The sequence below is a fragment of the Neospora caninum genome, chromosome XII, assembly GCF_000208865.1.
Source record: "Neospora caninum Liverpool complete genome, chromosome XII".
NCBI classification, from domain to species: domain Eukaryota; phylum Apicomplexa; class Conoidasida; order Eucoccidiorida; family Sarcocystidae; genus Neospora; species Neospora caninum.
In genome coordinates this window covers 5,860,891-5,883,138 of record NC_018398.1, presented here as the reverse complement: position 1 = coordinate 5,883,138, position 22,248 = coordinate 5,860,891, and the positions used below count along the sequence as shown (strand labels likewise).

General features: G+C 50.6%; 2 protein-coding genes across 2 annotated transcripts; one reads left to right on the top strand and one right to left on the bottom strand.

Moving 5' to 3' along the window:
• Window positions 1-284: 284 nt before the first annotated feature.
• Window positions 285-17,852, top strand: NCLIV_067880 (hypothetical protein; the record flags this gene model as incomplete). The annotated part of the gene is made up of 26 exons (XM_003886340.1): window positions 285-620; window positions 870-1,251; window positions 1,821-2,058; window positions 2,479-2,815; window positions 3,261-3,366; window positions 3,846-4,085; window positions 4,306-4,493; window positions 4,742-4,963; window positions 5,609-5,691; window positions 6,853-7,036; window positions 7,089-7,120; window positions 7,896-8,019; window positions 8,180-8,338; window positions 8,598-8,856; window positions 9,183-9,441; window positions 9,803-9,923; window positions 10,119-10,339; window positions 10,777-10,885; window positions 11,268-11,426; window positions 11,743-13,022; window positions 13,830-14,185; window positions 15,768-15,965; window positions 16,312-16,490; window positions 16,685-16,846; window positions 16,965-17,116; window positions 17,672-17,852. The coding sequence occupies 26 exons, from the start codon at window positions 285-287 to the stop codon at window positions 17,850-17,852; spliced, it is 6,267 nt and encodes a 2,088-aa protein (XP_003886389.1).
• A 565-nt stretch (window positions 17,853-18,417) lies between these two features.
• Window positions 18,418-21,021, bottom strand: NCLIV_067870 (putative SCP-like extracellular domain-containing protein; the record flags this gene model as incomplete). The annotated part of the gene is made up of 4 exons (XM_003886339.1): window positions 18,418-19,588; window positions 19,752-19,968; window positions 20,120-20,517; window positions 20,696-21,021. 4 exons carry the CDS (start codon window positions 21,019-21,021, stop codon window positions 18,418-18,420), a joined length of 2,112 nt encoding a protein of 703 aa, XP_003886388.1.
• Window positions 21,022-22,248: the final 1,227 nt, after the last annotated feature.

Here is a 22,248-nt window from a genome sequence, read left to right as displayed (position 1 = left end):
GTATCTTCCTGAAAGCGTTGTTTTTTCTTCAATTCAACAGGCATTCTCGCACCTTTCCGGCACGAGGCTTGACCGGATGTGCTGCGGATGCACGGGAGGCCCCACTTACCATTCAGGAAGGTGGCGCGGAAAACCTTTCCACGGGGACGGGTTCCTATAATCCCTTCCCTACATTCACTCCTGAGCATGCAGATTCAGGTTTACGCCAATCATGCCCGGGGACAGCTTATTAAAAGAGACAAGAGTGCTCCACGTCAAAAAAGGTGCCCGTTCGCAGAGACACGATGGTGCGCTCTTCCTCGCCGTATGGTCACTTATCACTATCTGCAGGAGTCCCGGACCGTCAGACCAAAACAAACCTTGTAGTGATTGACGGTCACAATCTTTACAACAGCAAAGTTTTGGACCACCACCCTCCTCCGCGCATTGACCGCGGTGGTGATGACAGTGAAGCTTACCAGAGGAGTTCGTTCGGACGTGTGGATGACATATGGGCAGAGAAGAACTCTGCGTGCCTTCGCGAGATCCTTAACTTTCTTTTCCGGTCAGACTCACGATTTTACGCCGAAAAGTACGGTGTGGCACCAGAGGACTACCGCCGGCAACTACGTTTGTACGAGGTAACAGAGAGGCCTGTCTGTGGAATGGAGCCCCAACAGAACCACGAATAGAGTTGTAGTAATTCTATAATGGTCCGTGGTGGCTAGCGCTTGTGAGTTGGTAGGGTGTTGCTATTTTGCTGTCAAAGTAGCTATCGATGTGCGCTAGCGGATGCACCACGTAACTCTATCCCTTATTCTCGTTCATCGAGCAGACCAACAAAAGGTGGTACGACCACGCTGGTGAACTACGCCTCTATTTATCTGCAGAATCCTCAAGAATTGCTCAAGAGGCCTATTGGAGCCTATGTGATCGAGCAAACTATTTGGTTTGTTGTAAAAAGGCAATACCGATTCCAAACGGACAACCTGTACAACCAGCTCGAAGATGTTGCCGTCCAACTGCTCAACTTGTGCGTACGAGAAACGCCGAAAAGCAGTCAAGTTGTCGGTCCTGATATTCTCTTTCTGACTCTTACCGAGTATCACAGCCGACTTTTTGCAAATTATTATAAGTGGTGTGATTACTTAGGAGAAGAACCTTTCCCATGGCAGAAACCACCATGGATGACCGACGGCTACTGTTCTGGAGGATCTAACGAGACACCTCTTACAGACGTGACGGTCATGGGATGCACAGAAACGCCGACTGGTAAGCGTACGTGTACGTATGACACGCGACTGAAGAACTCGAAAGGAGACCAAATGCAACCAATACGTCTTTCACACGGCGGCGTATAGTGAAGGGCGTTGCCTGCCATGGAAAAACGAGGCGTTCACCGGCACGCGAGGGATAAGTCAGATCGAAAGGAGTAACGCCGCTCGGGAACATCACTCGTTGACGTTTCTGATCTCACCGAGAAAAAGTGCGAAAAGCATCAAGATGAAAGCAACAAAATAGCAATGCGGAGCCCATCAGTTGCGATGGGTGGTACATTACGGAGTCATGCCCGACACATTGCCCGCCGTTTCTGAGGTTCCTTAACTGATTACTGTCAATAAGGTCATGCAGCACTATATTAGTGATTTTCAGCGTACTGCTACCCTTCTTGTTTTCTGCTGTACTACTGTAAGGCCGGCGACGAGCACTGTCCGCAACTATGCAAAAGAAAACAAGGATGGACAAACTGTTTCTAATGTAGACGCTGGCTGGTTGAGTCTCATCACTGACTGAAGGATTCTCATGAAGGCGCGAGTCGCCGTTTTTTTGCTGTGATGCAGGGGGACCAAAAACAGTTATTTTCTCAGTGGAAATGCGCCAAGAAGCTCAGCAAATGATGTATGAGGTGGTATTGTTCAAACTCCTGTGGGGAGAGGCGGCCAACCTGAGGCATACTCCGGAGCTCCTTTGCTGGCTTTTCCACTGGATGTGTATGGCATGGGACCCCGACTTCAAAGCAGAGGAGGAGTTCGTCGATCTGATCAGGGACGTTTTGCAAAGAATACGGGACGAACAATGGTACGCTGTGCAAGCACCGCCACACGTACGCTGCAAGGGGAAACGCTTCCATGCTGAGCTGCACTGTTGGCTGAGTCCGAGCCTCCGTCAACCTTATTGGTGTCGCTTCCGTTCTGCAGACAACGTCGCAGAGTCGAGGAAAATTTTTCTCTGCCCCGAGGTTGCTACGAGGACGTCGGACAGCTGCAACAGAACAGTTTAGTTAGTGCCGTCTAATCGGGAGCTGGAGCGATCAGAACTACTACGAAGTTCGGCTGCAGCCTTTCGTGACAAACTGAAGTCCATAATGGCGATTGCTGTGAAAGCAGAGCGGTGATCAATGATCACAGTGCTAGCCTGAGCATGAAACAACGTTCAGGGTCTGTTTCAACATCTTGGAGGGTGAATTTACCAGATAGCCCTTGAAATTTGCCTGTTCAGGTATCTTGCTGGTACACTGCGGTCGCCTGATCATGGTGGGCGGCTCATGTATGACGACATCAACGAGGTTTTCTGGGAACGAGCGGCGGTGTTGCTCCTGCGAGAAGCAAGAGACGCGGCTCTGCACGAAATCCGAGAGACAGACACTCGTTCACAGTCCTGGAACTTGGAAAAGAATACGGATGCTTCTATAATGGAGGAGAGGCCTGGCCACTCTGAAGGGCCCCGACTATCGTTCACCCGGGAGAATCTAAATATGTTTTTTCACAAACTCTTAAACGGCACAAAACCAGGCGAAGGAGTGAAGACTTTTATGGAGCGGCGAACCTACGTACAGGTACGCAGCTGACGCAGTTGTCCTGCTCTCGCAATGTACACTGGTAGAGGGCAGCGGGGGTAGCCTCTATGCATCTCCTATCAAACTGCAACTTGCTGTCTATGCCGCTATTGCGTCCCTCGAGTGTGAATTGCTCCGTCGCCCCTCGCAAACATTGAGAGTTTTGCTACATGTCTGGTGACTGCTGTTGGTCTCTTGTAGGGTGACTAGCGTATAAGGGGTGAGAGCGTTGAGCTAAACCCTCCAAGGAAATGCTATGGTCAAAACGCCCCTCCTGTGCCGTGGGAAAGTGTGTCGAGCCACAATAACCGCTGAATCGTGCATATCTTCGAAGCGGTCAAAAATGCCACGAAATTCGCACGGACGAGGGCTGAACATGGTTTCACAACAAGAGGCAATTGTGTCTTATTAAAGAAGCTATTCTCGTGTGTGCTCATGTGTGCAGCATGTGCCGATGTATCTTCAGGTTCTCAGGAGCTTCTGGCGGGTCCTTGCGTGGCACGGCGTCACATTCGCCCTTCTGTTCTTTCTCAGGGCAGTTTTTGATGATGGTAAGTGTGCACTCTGTAAAATATATCTATGCCTCCAGCAGCACAGTCCGTGATTCTTGGGTCTGCCGAGTTTTTTGCAGCATTGCAAGCTGCAGAGCGTCATCTAAGCGAGCATGACGCGACGAGAGGTCGTTACAATGATTCGGATTCCTCATCTGCCTCCCGCTGATTAAGGCGATATTCAGTCCTCCTCTGACCACCTGGCGAGCTTTCATGTATCGCGTTTCATGCATCCTTTTCATTTCTAGTGTTGCTTCGCTTGACATGTAAACATGTATGTGTGCATTCGTTCATCTAATATGCGCGAACACATCTGCGCGGTCCTGTCAACTAAGAAAGCAAACATGAGGTGGAGATTTGCTCGAGTACTTCCACCATATCAGTCCACCGGAAGTCACTTAACGTGTCGATGCGCAAGCACATTCGCGAACTGGTTCCCGAAACTCATACTCGTTGGGCGTCTTTCTGGATTAATGCAGAATCTGCAGCAGAACTCGCGTTCGCGTGGAACCGAACCGTGGTGACTTCGGTTGTCTTGCACGCCGTGGGTCCTCTCTTCGATCTTATCCTCCTCAACTGGCGGGCCCTAACAAAACAACACTTCTGGCAATTTTTCTTCCAGGACAATGTTGTCAGTCTCATGCGCATCATATTCCTTGTTGTTGTCTGCGCCATCATCGGAATAGAGGGCATGCAGTCACCACTCCTCCAGTGGAACGGTAAGGTTACTGTGAACTTACGGAACACTATTTGCCATGAATTCACCTCTCGAAAATCTCCGGAGGGACGGTCACCTTGGGGATAGCGCCTGAGGCGGTGATTTATTGTAATCTATATAATGCTTGCCACCTCATGCAAAAGTGGACCCACGTCTATAACATCTTCCGGGTGTCCTTCTATTTCTGACCACAGGCTGTTTCTGTGGTATGGTGAGTTTAGGCACTGCTGGAGCGGCGTATTTGCTTTTCTACTTTGCTCACGGTCTGCACTATTATCTTTTCGTCCGAGTCAACGGGCAGATGCCCGTATTTCATTTGCTTTGGAAGCTTCCGTTTGTAAGCTGCATCGTCAAGCCGTCGACGTTCACAGGCAACACGCCATTGCTTGCTGAAGACATCGGCCACGTGGTAAGGCCAGGTAGTCCCCCCTAGTGTTAATGTTGGAGCGAGCTGGTCCACCGTGTCTGTGGAAACGATGCTCGTGGGAACCAGGTTTGACAACGTACTGACACCTCTCGAGGACAATCCTTCCAATCACCAGTTCTCTCGGTTTATCAACCGCTTCATTTGCTGATAGTGCACTGACGAGCAGCCGAGCTTGACCTATCTGTCCATGTAGAGGTTTCGTGCCTGTCTCCTCTGTGTGAATTCGACAGATTCGATACATTCTTTTCTGGGTCCCGGTCATAACACTGAAAACGAGCTACTGGCTCTTTTGCGCACTTCCATCCTTGGTTGAGGCAACAAAGCATATTGAACTGGCCATTGCAAGGCCATGCGGCGTGAGCTCGATGACTGTCTTCATTGAAAGATCACCGGCAATGCTAAAAGCAGTGCTTTGGACTCCTGCCTTCCTCATCTGGCTCTTCGATCTCCAGGTGAGCGAAGTACATTTCCGCTTCCGGTGCTGAAAACCCCATTTTACTCGGATTTGCTGTTAGTTGTGAGTTAGGAGGGGCCTCCGAGAGATAGGTCATCCGAGCAACTCGCCACGTGCTTGGGCATTTGAGGGGTACATCCGTTGGAGATTGTATCTAGATCGTGCGGAAAGTGTCTCTCGTTTTCGCTGTTCCAGAGCGATTCGTGGATCCATATGACCTGCTGTTGAAGGACGTGTTTTGTGCCATGTTAATGGCAGATCTTCTTCCTCTTAGCTGGAGCGATATACGGAAGCCTGGATGGGTGCTGGAGAAGGGTGGGTTTCTTCAAGAGCTCCAGGAAAATTCAGAAGCGGTTGCTGCCTGTTCTGTCTTCCGCACCTACCTTTGATGTTGGGTCACTTCTCAAACAAACCTTAAGCCCCGGAGAAAGTAGGTGATAAAATTCACTGTCACACGCACTAGCCCGTATTCGACCACAGAAAAAAGAAGTTCTGTAGGGTTGGTCCCTGGAGCTCCATCGGCTGCTGTCGGAGGAGTTCCTTTTTTTGTGGCCACATTGCGGCATTGTGAGAGGCGACATTGCGAACGCGCCTCGCCAGCTTGTTTGCATTGCAAAACCTGTCAACAACGATTTGCGCGCAGAGAAAGAAGACCGCGTCCCCAACAAAAGACCCAAGCTTGATAGGAGGGAAAGCATGCGTCGAGCCTTTTCCAGGGTGGACTCAGTGAGGGCCGAGGGTCCTGCCACAGTCGTAGAGAACCACGCTGGGTCTCTGCAGCGGAGCTCAACGAAGGTGCAGTATCAGAACTGCAAGGATCCCTATAGGAACATGGTACGTCTGCGTTTCTGCTGTTTTGACGCCCCTTGGGCGTGCGACGGGGAGTACGGTGCGTTTTAGAAACAGATCATGATATCCATTTCAGTAGCAGTGAACATGAGGACGTGACTCGCCGAAAAAATGCTCTGCCCCCCTGTAAGGTAAGTTGATCTGTCCACCGAGGGAAGGCGTGGGGAGTCAGCCTGAGCGCGCTGTCCGAACAGTGCTCTCGATTCTAGGGTTTAGGGTTCGCTATGGCTTCAAAGAACTCAAGTGGTGAAGCCTACTTCATCGATTGGGCGATATTTGACTTTGTGAGATGAATGGTTGCTTTCAGCAACGACCGAAACCTCAAGACAAAGAGGGACTGACATTTGGATGGCGGCTTTTTTGGGCAGGCCATTCCTCCCACCGCTTTATCGAGGGCGTCTGTGGCATATTCTGTGTACCTCTCACTAGTGTTGTGGGTCGTGGGAGGGAACGGGTGTTCGGTTTTATACTACCGCCGCAGCGCAATGCAACCTTTTCCAGCTGCCACGGAATGCAGATGACCGCAAGACATAGCAGCTCGGTAGTTCTATAGCGTTTCATCTTTTTGTCTACGTTGGGTTTTCACGCACACCCTCCCACAGTCATAGTGCCAGTGCAATGTCCTCAACGACAATACATTTCTTAAAACCTTCTTTGCTTACTAAACAGGTTCCTCTTCTGCGAACCGCCTCATTAGCAAAGTAAGAAATTCACGCGACATCGTGCATGCACAGTCGCGGAAAATCCTCCGGACGGAGACCGATGATAAGGAGTTTTTAGAGTTAGACACGGATTTGCTTATCGAACCACTATCGCTGAGAAGGAGGTTGGCCGCGACACTTGGTGAAAGATAAGTCTTTTCCCACTCAGCGTTATATCGTGAACCTCTTGAGTGCAGCAACCGAACGGCACGCATCAGTCCAGGCAAATCATATTATTCATACAGGAGGTGTTTCTCCGTCAGTATACGCTGCAGATCACGAGCTCTCTCTGTCAACGACTTTTGATTAGAGTGCCTTGGCTGCTGTGCTGTTGCAGCCGGGCTGTCCACTGCGAAGTCCTCGACGACCGCGCCATTGCGCGGAAGCGGTTCGGCTTCTTATGGAATGAGGTCGTTCACAGTTGGAGGTTAGAAGACATCATTTCAAATGCCGAGGCGGAAAAGCTCTGCTTCAACGAGCTGCCACTTCTCGCGATAAGGAATGGGGACTGGTCGCTGACGGTGAGTCCCTGTCACTTTACTCACCTTATGTTCATGACACTGGTGCTTGCAGTCCATTCGCAATGTTGTCGAGGCTAATATGTGGTGATACGCTGACATTACGAACGCGACACAAAATAGACAGTAACTGTGCAGATGCAGTCTTCGAGTCCCTGTTCAGGAAGGAGACTTTGGGAGAGGCGCACTGATGTCCCAGACTTGCTTCTCAGGCAGACGCCAGGAATCTGTATGAGCAACGACCTAACAGAGGGGAAATACAGTTCATCTGGTGGAATATCACGTGGTACCTTCAGCGTCTACCTCGTCGAGAAGCTTTTATTCAGTGGAACAGGTCAACGTTCCGGCTACCAGTCTACTGTTATTGTGATGTAGTTCTCGGCTTCTTAAAGAAGTGCGAGATCTTTCACCATCAAATTAGCGACAGTATGGCGCGCTTCGGCTCCAAGGCTCACGTGGCTCGGCAATTCTTCCACGAGCATCTATCAGATGACCCAGACCATCAGGATCCCAGGCAAGCCTTCAAGCCCGTCCATTCAAAACGGTGATGCTACAGACGCTCATATTTTTTTGGATTTGCCGAAATTAGTAAATTAGTTTCGTCGCAAAACGCCACTGCGAACGGGCTTGCTTATGGACACTACTCAGTGGCAAGTACCCTGTGCTATGACAACAGAGCCTCGCAGTCGATGCTTTGACAATGACGTCCAGTTGCTTCCATCTGAGCCCGGCAGTTCTTCTCTATACGGATCTTTTAGGGTGGCAGTTATCCATGTTCATAACGTCTGTGACCACATTCGTGGGAGGCAAGATATCATGCGAGTTACCCCTCCTGCTGCTTTTCCAATATTTTTCATGCTAGGTTTGAAGATCTCCTTCACATTGAGGCCTGTACCGAAGTCGCTGAGGCGCTTTGCCTGTACTTTGCCAGATACTTCGAGCACGGCGCTGACTTGGTTGACTCTATGATTGATCTGTGGAGTTGGGTAAGACGGAGCTCCCCTCTGTGATTTGTCGAATGATAAGCGACGCATCTGTTTTAAGGCTTATAGACCACACTCTAATGGAGACGCTGACGTTGCATTTGACCATGTTTTACTTGTCTTTTCACTGTTCCTGGTGTCCTCTTTCTCCTCCTGAGTATAGTTGAAAGAAGATGGAAGCAGGCTTCTGTGGATCAATCTGCTTTCCCTCAAGGATCTGGTGCCCATTCTAGATCAGCTGTTTACGGTTCTTCAGCGAACGGGAACCTGGGGGAAGAACAGAGATTCGGATTTAAACAAATGCACTGAGAAGCTAAAACAGGTAAACTTTTTTAACCTGGTTGAAGGGGCAGATGGGGTGCCGCGGCGTGGCGTGTGACTTGTCGCTTTGACGTCTGGCTCGGAGTAACGTAGGAAACGGTTGCTGGTCTCGCAACTCTGCTGTCCCCAGACCCCTTGTTCTCAGGAGAGGCCGTCTCTCGTTCCTGTTTCGTCTAGGTGAAAGCAAAGTTTGGCACTCAAGTTGTTCTTCCGCAATGAAAAGTCTCTTCTCTCTTATGTGCCTTTGGCTGTCGTTACAGGCTCTGTCTTGTCTGATTCTTCTGCCCAGCAGTGACCCCGAGACACTGGTGGCCGCCGAACTTCCCGATGTTGTAAAAGAATACCTTACGAATATTAACATCTGCTTCAGCATACCACGCAGAGAGACCATCCCTTCAGTGTACCCACAGCCTGTCGAGGTCGAGGAGGTTAATGGGATGGTGCGCCAGTTTCAGATCGTCATGAGCCACACTCAGCAATTACAACTTGCCCAGGAAGAATGCCTCAGTCACGACCCACGTAAGCAGAGCAGGCCAAAAGCCATTTTCCCAACCATCTTGGGGAAGAGTATTTTTGCAGAACAGAACGAATTGTTTGTATCCCGTGGAAAGCTCTGGATGCTCCTACAGTGCCAAGTGCCACTACAAACGGCCCCATTGCTATTCAGCCGCGGTTGGTTGTTGCTCCGGCTTGTTGTCAAGCAAGGTGGGCACCTGGGCCACTTGACAATCCCGTATTCGCCACCAATGACTCCGCCGCTGATATCGCTCAACTTGTCGCCCTTCGACGATCTGTGTCATCTGTTTCTCATTGCGCTTCTTGTTGTGGGCTCTCGTTGCGCACAGACCTAATGCCCATGACAGCGGAGCAGATGGCCGAATACCGCTGTCTCCATGCAGTTCTCTGTGAGGCAGACGCTGATGTCTTCGTTGGGGAGCCGGATGAGGGTGCTCAGCGGCTGCTTATTCCACAAACTGCAGAACCCGCTGCTTCCAGTCTTCTTCTCGCCAAGACCGAACACGCTGTAAAAATGTATTTCCGCCGAGCGGCTCGCATCCTTCGCGTCAGCAACCCTTACCTTACCACCACTGAAGCAGATAGAAGGTAAGTGTTGCCCCCTGCTTCTCCGCTTTATCAGCTAGAGTCAACGATCGAAGGAGACTGATAGGCAGCCTGGGTTGGTTGCTGTGTAGCACCTTTATTGTTTGCTGTTGTCTTCGCTTTTGCCTTTTGTATCGAAGTCTATATATGGCTGACTGCTTTTGGAGAGGCGTTCATGTAGAAAATAATGCACGCTTCACTTCCCATTTCGCTGTCATTGGTCTAAAACAATAGAGAGGACGAACGTGCGTGAGCAGGGCGAAGAATCATGTCCACAGAGTTATGGAGAGCTCAGTCACTGTCGCTTTGGACAACCTACTCCTTTTCTTCAATGGCTATCTCACTGTCATAATTCTTCTTGCAGACTAAAACAGTTTGCAAACTCTCTCTTGATGAAGATGCCAGAATCTCCAGAGATTCATAAAATGATTTCTATGGTGACGTTAACACCCTATTATAGGGAAGATGCAGCACTTGACCTACAGGTACGGTGCATATGGCAAGCTCATTTCTGGTACACGAACAACTTTCAAAACGCTTTTACCCAATGCAAGTGGCATCAGAGTTGTCCTTGAGAGCCATATGCACCTCTGCATTCCCCAGACTTGGTCACGAGCAGCCTGGAGTACGTTGCCTCTCTCATCTGTGCCTCATGCGGAATTGGATGACGATTTACGCAGGACTTGGAAAAGCCGACTGATGAAGGAGTCAGCAAAATGGAGTTGCTTAGGAGTTTACACCCAATAGAGTTTGAGCATTTTCTGGAGCGCGTGGACCGAGATAAAGAAATGTTCACCATACACCAAGAACTGGAAAACCGGGTCACCGATTCCCTGATGGAACGTCGGCAAGCAGCCGCCGATGTTCGCTTCCAACTGCTCCAGAGCGGGTTGCTTCAGCGGTGAGCAGGTCCGCTGAGAAAAAAAGTTGCCCGGCTCTTCGTGGAGTATCAGGCCTAGAACTCCTCATGTCCCTTCAGTCTTGATGCTTGGGAACGCGCAGCTGGAGGCGTTTGTGCCAACGGTATCCTGGGCGCCTCCTGCGAGATACCTCTTGCGATGAAGTGGCGCAAGAATTGAGGGGCGTCTTTTGCCAATTCATTGTTGCCGCATTCATTTATAGTTTTTCCATTTCGTACTAGAGACAATAGTATAGCATACGATTGCAGTTGTGTGCCTCTGCTTCGGATGTGGGTGCAGCGAATGCTAGGGCCCATCGTCCCACATAGGGGGAAGTCTTAACAATTGCAGGATTTGCCTCCCGGCAGGTTTTGCCTTTCCAGACTCCCCGATGCCGCCTGCTTGGTTTTATCGGGGCAACTGTTCCGCGTTTATGCAGGTACGACAGGTTTTGCGAGGCTCTACAGGAGTGGGCTTCTTATCGAGGCCAGGTTCTTATACGCACCGTTCGCGGCATGATGTACCATGAGAGAGCAATTAGGATGCAGGTACGCACCTCACAATACCATCAGTACGGAAAGGCTCCTCGCAAATCTGCTACTTCGCCGGTATCAACACCAACCATGCTTCTCTTCTCAAAGCTGAGCCCTTTACCTCGGCGTTCTAGACTCGTACGAAGCGCAGGCATGACTGGGGGGTGTGAGCGAGCGACGAGTGAAAGGAAGCTGAAAATTGAGGCAAGCTGATTTGTCTTGAGGAAGTCGAAAAAAAGACGCAGCCTTCTTTGTTGCCCTGGCCGGAGAAGAGAGGCGACGCATGCTACAACATGGCACACAAATGTATGTACCACGCTCGGTCACTGTACTTTGCTGCCAACTCGTTAGGCCTGGCCTGACATCAGTTATGTAGTCATGCGTGGTGTGGCTGCAGGCCTACTTGGAGCAAACATCTTATGAATCTCTTCATCTGTGCCACGATCTGAATCGCTTGGATTTTGGACAGCTAGAGTCCATACGAAGTCCTGAAGCGGAACTGTGGCTCGAAGTATTGCGACCTCCTCCTGCATATGAACTCTCGACGGCTGTTGCGGTAAGCGCATATTTTTTTTACCGGAGGAATGTTTATACCATCCCGGTACTCGGACGTACATCCTTCTACTTCACATCTATGCTTGCGCCACTGCTTTCGAACATGTCTGCTTTGCCGGCCGCAAATGCCGCTACATGTACCTAGCGAGCAGAGCCTCTTTCAGTTGCAAGGCATACATAGGGTGTCGAAGAAAAGTGGCAGTGTGCGTTGGAGTACGGGAGTGTAGCATCTTTGTCAGCTACTTCCAAACCAGTTAACACATTTCTTAAACTGCTTCAATGTGACCGTGGGGCGTTTTCCATTCATTTGATTGCAGTCTATAGCGCGTCTCAAGTATCAGTACATCGTGGCAGCTCAGGAGTTCGGCAACGACAATAAGGTAAAGCCGGCTCCGCTAGGTAAGGTGCTGGCGCCTGCCACGAGATCCTCTTTACTCCGAAAGCTCTGGCTGTACAAACTCCTCGTTCGCAATCCTAACCTACGTATCGCCACCATCGAAGCAGAAGTTGACGAACGAGGCGTTGCGACAGGGCACAAGCTAAGCAAGCTGTATCGGCTCACAGCAGATCCTGATCTGCTTCGAGAGCGCATTGCGGCTCCGCCCACGCATGCTCAGGTCGTGGGGGAGATCCGGTCCCGATATGAACGCAAGATGGTCGTTTTGCCTGTCCCGGCTGCCCGCATGCCGAAACCCTTTGTGCCAGTACCGCATATGCCTTTTTGCAATGAGGAAGACTCTGCTCCCTCAGAACCCTTTTCCATCAGAACCCGAGCTGGGAAAAAGAGTGGAGATACGGACTCTGAAGCAGGCCCGCGTTCTGGGTCCTCAGCAGATTCCTGCCATAGTGGCTTTACTCCTGCCGCTGGGGATTCACTCAAGAAGTGCCCGTCGTTTTCGGGAGCCAGGTCTCACGCCACGGAAACTCCACAGGTAGCGGAGGTCATAGCGTCTAAGACAACAGGGAAACCGAAGTGGGTTCAAGAGGAAAATTCAAGGCTGCTGAAACGCATCGGACATCTAGATGGAGCCGACCAAAACGGTGCAGCTGTCGACGTAGAATGGACAGAGTACGCCGAAGAGTGCACCGAAGACGAGGATGATAGCCCCGATAGCAGCAGTGAGAAACAAGAGAGACTTGGCATGGCTGAGCGACTTCGCAGGAAAGAAGCCTGCCCTCAGGATGAACCTGTTTCTGGGACGCTTGACCGTAAAATTGCAGATATGATAAGGCGCATCCAGCAGCGAAAACGGCAAGACCAGAAAGCTGCTGAGCATGCTCAGACTTTGCTTCGCAAGATGACCGCCAAATCTGGACTGCCTCTCCGAAGACTATCAACAGCGATGATGCAGGGAAACGACAGTGACACCGCCGAAGCCACGCATTCCCAGTGGACCCGGAATGAGGCGAAGCATTTGGCCTCCTGCGATAGCACCCTGGGAACAAAGATTTCTTGTACTGAACCCAGCTCCTCAGCGTGTGCCACTCTGTCTGCCTGCATCGGTCTCGACAACAGGTTCACAAGGAACCACGTTTTCGGTCAAAGTGATTCGGCGTGGGCAGGAACGCGTTCGTCTGAAGACAACTTGCAAGCTAGGTGCGCCCCTTCGCACAAATCTCCCCTTCGGCGCTCAACAACAGATATTCATTTGGAGGAAGAGGATCAATGTCTCACACTACTCGAGAGACAGCATTCCCGAGAACTTGCCCGCGACCGGGAATTCGTTGCTTGGGCATGCCAATTACCTACTTTGCTCGCTCCAACGAATGAGGATGAGGAAAAGGGCAACGCACAGAACAGCATACAGCCGGATGGGTTCGGCAAACTTCCGTGCCTCCTTCCTTGTGAGGCTGCCAGCTCTCTCTTGGAACAGATCACAGAGGAGACAGACTCTATGAAAGATGGAGAGGCTCCACTAGGACTTCAACACGCAAACCGACGACGCAGAAGTAGCATTATCACGTTGCATTCAGTCCGCGCGCAAGAGATATCTTGCCGCCAGAATGAAAGGGGGGACACATCTTTGGCTGCCACAGAGCTACCGAGCGCGTTGGCTCTCCCATGGTCTGCTCAGACCGAAAGCGGACGCAGGGAGTCCTGTAAGGTGAAGAGTGGAAACGAAGAGCCTGCCATGAGTCACCCCCTGAGGTTTCGCAACGACAGCATTCATGCCAGTGCACCTTCTGCCACACATGAGCAAGGATGTTCGTGTGACGTAACGCTACCACAGCAACAACGTGGAACTCTCACTCCTGGTGGACGGCAGACATTGCAGCAAAACGCTAGCACAGGAAACCGCATAGCACGCCAAAGGAGATCGAGCTACAGTGGCGAGAAAGAGGGCTCCCGTGCGTCTAGCACTTTCGCAGATAGGGTGGCCATGTTTGAGAAACTGTTTGGCAGGAAAGGTGGAGTGGCCACCTCCACTCCGGGGTCTCGTAAACCTGGACATAGCGGAAAAGGACTACAACATGGACGCCGACCAGAGATGGTGTGGCTGTCACGACGAGGGCCAATGCGATTGGAGGCTGTGTATACAGTGCGGCTGCCTTTAGTCTTAGACGAGAAAGGAGAGCCGTGGGGACGGTACCCGATTATCGGTCCCGGAAAACCGGAGAATCAGAACCACGCGATGATTTTCACAAGAATGGAGACAATGCAGGTGGTCGACATGAACATGGAAGGATACCTGGAAGAGACACTTAAGCTGCGGAATCTCTTACAGGAATTTGTTGCCCATCCGCGCATGAGAATCCTTGGTAGGGCACCGCCTGTGCCGGCGTAGTAGGCGATGGCGAGGCCACGGCGTACCTTATTTGAAAATAAATCACATCATCTCCAGCACCACTGAACGAAACGCTTTTTCACAAAAGTCGGGTGCACCAGCCTGCCCAGTTACGCCGGGTTCCGCTCTCTTTTCAGAAGCTATGAGATGCTAGGAGAGAGCCTGTTTTCTTACTGTCCGAGTTTGTGAAATAGTGCATCTGTTCTTGAACAGCATTGGCCGTTGGTGCGTGAGGTTTTCGATTGTATAGCAATTTCCTTTAACTATGGGCTCGCGGGACTTCGTCAACCGAACGAACCGACAAGGCAAAGGATTCTATGTGTTCATCATGCAGGATTTCGAGAACACATCTTCACCGAAAATGTTTCCAGTTTGGCTAGCTATATGGCGCTTCAAGAGAACATTTTCACGACTACGAATCAACGGTTTTACCACGAGCCTCTCCAGGTGAAATCCCGGTCTCGCAGAAATGTCAACTGTTGTATCAGTCGCTAGGCTCGCTTGAACGTGTTCTGCTGCATTCGAGGGAAGGCAGCCCGCTTTGTCTGTTAGTCAAAATGTGCGTTACCCAGTGATTCGTTGATCGAGTAGAATAGTCAAAGGCGCTCCCCATTGGTCCGTGACTGCTGTGTACAGGTGCGAATGCACTACGGCCACCCGGATGTATTCGATCGATTTTTCGTGCAAACCTGCGGTTCCTGCTCTAAGGCATCAAATGGAATCAACTTGTCGGAGGACGTGTTTGCTGGCTTCAACTGCACAGCTAGAGGATACTCTGTCAGGCACGTCGACTATATTCAGGTCAGCGTACGACGCTCGGAATCGCCATTACCTGAACATGCTACGACAGAGCCGTAGGTGCCAGAAGGCTCAGATTTGCATCACGATGGGGTCAACACTGCATGTGTTTCAAGCAAAGGAATGAGGAGAACAGAACCAGTTGGCGACGTTTTTCTTGGGACTGTGTCAGTAGTAGAGAGTTGGGTGACTGTCCTCGGATGTCAATCACCACGGAGAGCCCACGTTCTGGTCGCACCGATGCTACGTATCAACGGTGAAGGAGTGCTGCGCTCGTGTAGCCAAGGCTGTAGGGGCATGTGGGTGACATTCGGGCTGTATATGTGTTGTTTGCAGTGTGGCAAAGGTCGTGACGTTGGACTTCAGCAGGTTGTAATGTTCGAAAAGAAGATTGCAGGCGGAAATGCAGAACAGATGCTCAGCCGCGATGTGTGCAGAATGGCTGCTAATATGGACTTCTTTAGACTTTTGTCGATGTACTTCTCTGGACCAGGATTCTTTTTGAACGCTCTTGTCCTTTTCCTCGCGGCCTACGTGACGTTGTACGTTAAATGCATTTTCTCTTTCTCAAGTGAGGCCACATTACAGTTATTGTGCCGTGCCGTGCTATAGCACATCACCAGCTTTGAGCATTTACACTAGAGCGAGACCACTACTGTGTGGCTGCTTCAGCGATATGCCCTTGAATCCCTTGTCCGCTGTTATCAGTCAGAACTATCTTACAAGTTCAATATCCTTTGTGTGTCTGTTTCCGTCAGAGCATAAGTACAAAGGAGTCACAGAGTCAGCTCTACAATACGTCATAGCACCGACAACCTACGTGCAATTTCAGCTGGGCCTGCTTTTGATTGTGCCGCTAGTGGTGTGGCTCTTTGTAGAGAAGGGTTGTTGGGCTGCCTTGACCAGGTCTGTGGATATCTTTCTTAAACTTGCAGTCGCCTACTACAATTTTATGGGTAAGACTACAATCGGTTTATGAACCAATCAATAGTGCTTTCCATTCTTGCATCATTTGTACTGTATAACAGAGACTATGCCGAGCCGGCTACCATGGTCTGCCATTGCTTGGGGCTCGGCCATTATAATTCGACAGGCGGTTGTACAGGAAAAATGTGTCGCAGCACTATCCGATGGCTCACAACATATGAGGCAGAAATAGTGCCATATTTAAATGTGACGTGACGGACGCATCTTTTCCTAGAGACTAGGTCATGACGCCGCTCCATTGATTCCGAACAGAGCTGACCGGGCGGCGGTTGTCACATAAAAATACGTCCATGCGGTTAACTGCGTGCGTGTTAGTTGGCACAAAGGCGTCTGTTATCGACCACGTCCTTATCTACGGGGGGGCAAAATATCAAGAAACAGGTCGTGGCTTCGTTATCTCCCACGCGACAATGAAGGACTTGTGGCAGTTCTACTACTTCACTCACTTCTGCATTGGCTTGGAGATGATGATGCTCCTTTTTATCTATTCTGGCGTAAGTATACATAACAGTACATGACAGTCAGCTGTGGTGTCAAATACCACAGAATGCTAAGTCAGAATTGCAAGACCCTTTTCTCCTGTTCCGAAAAGGCAAGGTGCGCGATTCTCGGGAGCGACGGGTCTCCTGGGCGAGTGATGGCCTTTTGTATTCGTCTTGTGTGCATGTTGCTGTGGTGTGGAATGCAGTACTGCGGCTTCGATGCTGGCCTGTATTTCTTGGATGTTTGGCCCCTGTTGCTTATGGCACTGTCCCTTCTGTTCGTTCCCTTCCTCTTCAATCCCCTTGGAATGTACTATCCGCGCTTGCTGGAAGACTTTTCGAGCTGGAGAAAATGGATGTCATCGCCGGTAAGTGTTCGGGCGAGGCTGCTGAAAGCAGTAGCTTTGCGGCTACCGAATGAGGTGCTTTTTTTTTCATCGCAGCATCATGGTTCTCTTCTTTGGTTAGGATTGATGTGCGCTGCAGGATGTAAGACATGACAAAGCTTCATGGTTAGCATGGTGGCGGAGCGAAATGGAAACAAGATGTGGCATTGCTTGGCATCACCAACTGATTTTGGTCATCCGGCTGTTCCGCTTCTTGGTCCTGTCCATTGGCATGGTTTCCTGCGTCGCAATGTAAGGTGCCCGATCACGAGAGTAGAGACCGACGTCTTTAAAGACCCAGAATAGAATCTATATTCCCTCGCACGCGAAGGGCATTAGAGTGTGACATTTACCTCTGTGCGAAGGTGTGCTGCAACTCTCAGGTCAATCAAAGCCTCTGATCTGGACTGCGTCATCTACCTGTTTGGCACGGCCGGCTGTTTATTGTTTCTGGTGATCTTCCTCGATGACCTGAAACTCGCGAGCCCCAACTGGAACACGGTTCTCTCGTTGGTGCTGTGTTGCACAGTTACTATCCTTCTTGGCTGGGGAATATCGACGGAACGATTAACTCTGTCTGCTCTCCTTGCATCCACAGCATCATTCCTGATTTTTTCGTACGGGCTGCTTGAGATAAGCTTCGCTCTCCTCGGGCGGTGGGCGGTCAGGAACGATATCCTTGCGGAAGCAGCACGGTACGTCATCAAGATTCGGTTCCGCTCTGCAGGCTCAGCCGTCGCAAGGCATGAATAACGTCCTCATTAAGTTCACTGCTTTGTCGTTGTATTTGTTGCCCTCTATCTTCAGGACTTTCCACTACATCGGAGGCTACTTTGTCTTCCTCGTTCCGATACTGCTGTCAGTTTTCACCTTGAGCTTTCACAAAATTCAAACGCGAATTTTGTTCAATCCTAATTTTGTCACAATAGTAAAGAGTGGTCTAGTACAGCGAGCAGAGGTCATGAAAAAAGGACACGGCAAGGAATAGCGTAGTCGGACCCCTGCCATGAGAGACACCGTCTTAGCTGTCGAGTAAATAGGTAACGTCTCCCAGTGACTACTGGCGAATTCCGTACACCAGGATTGCGTATGACTTAGATGGGGCTGCAGGTGTTTTGGTCAAGCGAAAGACCTGGCACGGGTTACAGCAAGGCAATTTGCCTCCTTTAACTCTGAAACGATTGGGAACTTTGTGCTTCCGAAGAATCGCTGCGTGCGGTTCGACACGCATTCGTAAGGGGAGACCGCACGAACAAAACTTCAACTGTGAAGCAGAAGCTTCTTCAAAAGTTACAGGGGAGTTGAGTGAAAAGTTCATAGTATCGCAAAAATCTGACACAATCCAAGCGCTTTGCGCATGCCCGCCGCGTCCGGCGTGGACTTGTGCAAGATAAAACTATTTGCCACAACAGGCAAAGACGGCTCACCAATGTAAAGGGGGTCGCTCATCACGACTAAAATCGAAAACGGCTGTCTATGCAACGGCATGACATCTTGCTCTGTTTAACATTCTGGGTCCTAACACGACGGCTAGAATTGCATTCTACAGAAGCCTACGGCTTCATCGGCCTTTCGGATGGTTCTCTTTGTTCATCTGAAGGCCTTGGCTTCCTCGTGTAGTCGCTGCCTGCTTCGTCTGCAGACGGCAGTGGAAATTTGTTTTTCTCACGTGCCTCATTTTGCACAGCCTTCATGTTCACAGGAGCACCCCGTAAAGAGGTTTCTTCGTCATCCACAACTTCAGCAAGGGGGGGCCCTTCTTCAGCGTTCGCCTCAGGTGATGTGGGAGATACGTTGATCTGTTTTTCCCCATTTACAACTGAATTCGTTGCAGTACTGGCGTTTAATTCTACTCGTTGAAGACTGGGGGTCTCAACTGACCTCCCTGTTGAATAATCCTCGAGCGACTTTTCATTGTTTCCCATCTCAAAGCCCAAAGGTTCTCGTTCATGAGCGGTGCTGAGCCTAGTAGAAACGGGTTCACGATGGTGTTGACTAATGCCTCGAAGGGTTGGTACAACCTGTAGTGCACTTCCAACGGCGTCTCTAGCCGCCGCAGGTCTCCTGGCTATGAGCTGAGGGTCCCGCACATTCCTCCATTCAAACATCAGGTCATCGGAAGGTGGTATTACGTGTCGAACAGCTTGCAGCGACAGGAATGTCAGATCATCGACCAAGCCGTCTGCCGCTGTTGGAGAGAAGAGACGTTGCTTTTGTTTGCGAACTGAGTCTCCAGCAGCACTCGGCTGCTGGACGGACACTCGTTGGGACCCTTTGTCCAAATGAAGAACGAGATCGGACGCCTCTTCCGGTGTTTCTGCCAGCGGTAGAGTCTGGTCTAACTCGCCGATATCATCGTGCTTCCCGAGTTCCGCCAAGGAGCTGCGGGCGTCGAGATATCCACCAGCCGTGTGAAGATGAGTACTGAGGCGACGTTTCTCTAATACTTTGTCTGATCGTCTTGTCGAACTCGGAGCGTTGCCAACAAGAGTCGCGGAGGAAGTATTTAATCCGCCGATTTCCGCGAAGGCCAAAAAGGCGTCTGCATCATAGTATGGTTGGATGGCACTGTACTGCCCACACATATCCCGCTCGAAATATATGCCATACTGTGTGCTGAACCCGTTGCATTGACACTGGTTCACAAGGACTGGTGGCTCCGCTACTAACGCCTTCCCGTTTTCGTATGTCCAGCACGATGAGTTCGACGGGCACGAGCCATTCCTGCGGGTAGCACAGGAAACCACTCACATCACAGCTTCGTGCTTTTCGATTTCACCCAAGAGCAGGCAACGCATTTTGATGGCAATAGTCCAGTACGCAGAATACAGCGACACGATTGAACAAGCCGCTGTGCTTTCCGGAAAGTCAGATCTTCCTTACGTACCCTCGTGCGCAGTTCCGGACCATGAAGTACCAAGATGGAATCCCGCTGGAACTGTGCCGCGTGGAGATGGATTTGCGAAGCAGGTCAGCTGGTGGCATTGCTTCGTTAATATTCCAGTAACCGGCGCACAAGTAGGCGTCTCTCTTCTCTCCGCCCCCTATGGTTGTTCCGCACTGATTAAAGCCCTTGGGACAGCTGCCACATCGTTGACGCCGGTCTGCATAAAGTTCCAGACACAACACAGACGAATAGTCTGTGCAAGTCCATCAGCATTGCGCTGTTGGCAGAACCATTTTCTGAGGATTACATCCCTCCAGTCAAATGAGGGACACGAATGGGACACCACGAGGCCCGTGTGATACACTTACTTGGAGCCACTGTCGACGGCATGCGGTACTGAATATTTGCGTTGAGGGGCCAATATGGGTAGTGTCCCAGGTTGCCATAATCGTAATGGCATGCCATATATGTAGCCCATCTTCCGTTGTTTGCCTTCTGACAGGACTTCCCGGCTTTGCACTGGCACCCCGTGACGATCCAGCAACCGACAGTGGACGCTTCGGCTCTTACGACTTGTGTCCAGTGCCCCACCATTTTCCCCTGGCGCTGGGCTGACTGCGAAGGGTTTTCTGCATGCCAGTCGAAGTACTGTCGCTCGTCCCACCATTTTTGGACTATCTGGGCGGAGTCGAAGTTTCCCGAAGGAGTTCTCGAGTAATCGACGCTATTTGTGTACAAGTTCTCTCCGCGAGCGACTCGTAACGGCCTGCACGCAGACACACAACGAAGACCCACGTTAAAGAGGTTGCGCGTCAAAGCAAGTGTGATAGCGCGCGTGTTTTCTGTGCCGTAACTAATGCGATATTGCCGCAACTTACACTGCTCGTTTGGAGTGTTCCCACTTCCCTGTGCTACACAGATGCCTTGCATAATTACGCGCGTACGCCTCCATGCCGACATCGTACACCAGTCTGTTCATGAAGACGGCCCCAGAACCAAAGCCATTCTCCGCCTCACGCGAACGAAGGTAGTTATGTCTATCGAGTATCTTTTCTCGATGGAAAGCAGCATCTGAAACGGTGGCCATCAGTTCCACACCCTCAAACACAAGCTCTGACGCAATTGCCGTGGCCACAGCGGTGTGTATGCCAGAAAGCAGGCCGGTGACTGATGCCACAATCAGGCATCTCATGATCATGCCTATCTCAAAGGAAGCCTTGCTTGCCAACATCTTTAACAAATGATCTGTACCGGACTGACAGACGATCATGGATATAACTCTAGCACATCTACTTTAGGAATGGTGAGGTCATCAAAGTGAAAAGCTGCAGAATACAGGAATGCAGTCATTAAACTACTTTTGCGTAGTCGACCGACGCAAATGGGGAACGGAGATTCTGAAGTAGCGTTCAATCCTACGAGAGCATGGGGCGACTATGATGGGGTAGTTTGCCTGAGGTAAACAAAAAGATGATGATCATAATATAGCTCTAGGAGATAAAATGTTCGTCAGCAGAAAATTGAGGATCAAGGAAATTATATAGGAAATAACACATCTCCGCAGTTTTCCCGCGAACTGGTGTGTAACCAAGGAGAGGACAAAACAAAACTACTGAGCTTTTAATGGCTAGAAAATACCTCTCGAGAGGATGAGCGAACAGCCGCCTGCCGGCAGCTACGCCTCTGAGCGTTCTGGCGGCCACCGGATACCTGCGTAAAAGCTGCCAGCTAGCATTATTCGTATAGCGCTGTACGGCCACTGCCGTTGTTTCAGGGCACGTCAGCGTTCGTGATGAAACGTCGCCACATTCTGATTGGCGCAGAACCGTTAGTTGAATCACCGTGCAGCCGTTATGACGTGGAGTCAGTATCATGACCCACTGTGCGGTTGTTCTGCGCGCACGCTGTCCAGGGCCACGAAGACCGGGGCCGAGCTAGCAACTGATCTGTTGACTATTCAGTACGCAGGGATGAGTAAGCGAAAGTGGTCTATGGAGGCGCATGCATTGTCAGATAGAACTAATGTGCTCCATCTGGAATGCGTTGCAATCAGCCCATGAAGCACAAATTTCCTTGTGGCGTAGACCTCAACCTGACACGTTGTCCCAGCGGCACAGTCACCAGTGTGCTCTTGCAGCAGGATTTGGCATACCCTACCAAGGCGTGTTCCCTTATCGATTTTCGAGTGAAAAACAAGTAAGCTTGCCAGTCGGAGACATACTCTTTCCCGTCAGGGCTCTGCTCTTAAACCAGGTCGCTGTTTGCTCACCGGTCACTTTGACAAGCACCAGCCGCTGCACAGATTACGAAGTTGTTCCTCCCTGCCAGACCCGTGGTTTCCCAAGGGCAGCTTCGTACGCTTTATAGTAGCACGCCATGTTCTTGTGACCTTTTAAAAAGCTGCATCACCAAAGACCACTATCCGGTCTCGCTGTGCACTGGATCTCCCACTGCGATGGCGAATTCGATAGATTCTCCATCCTGAACTGCGACATCG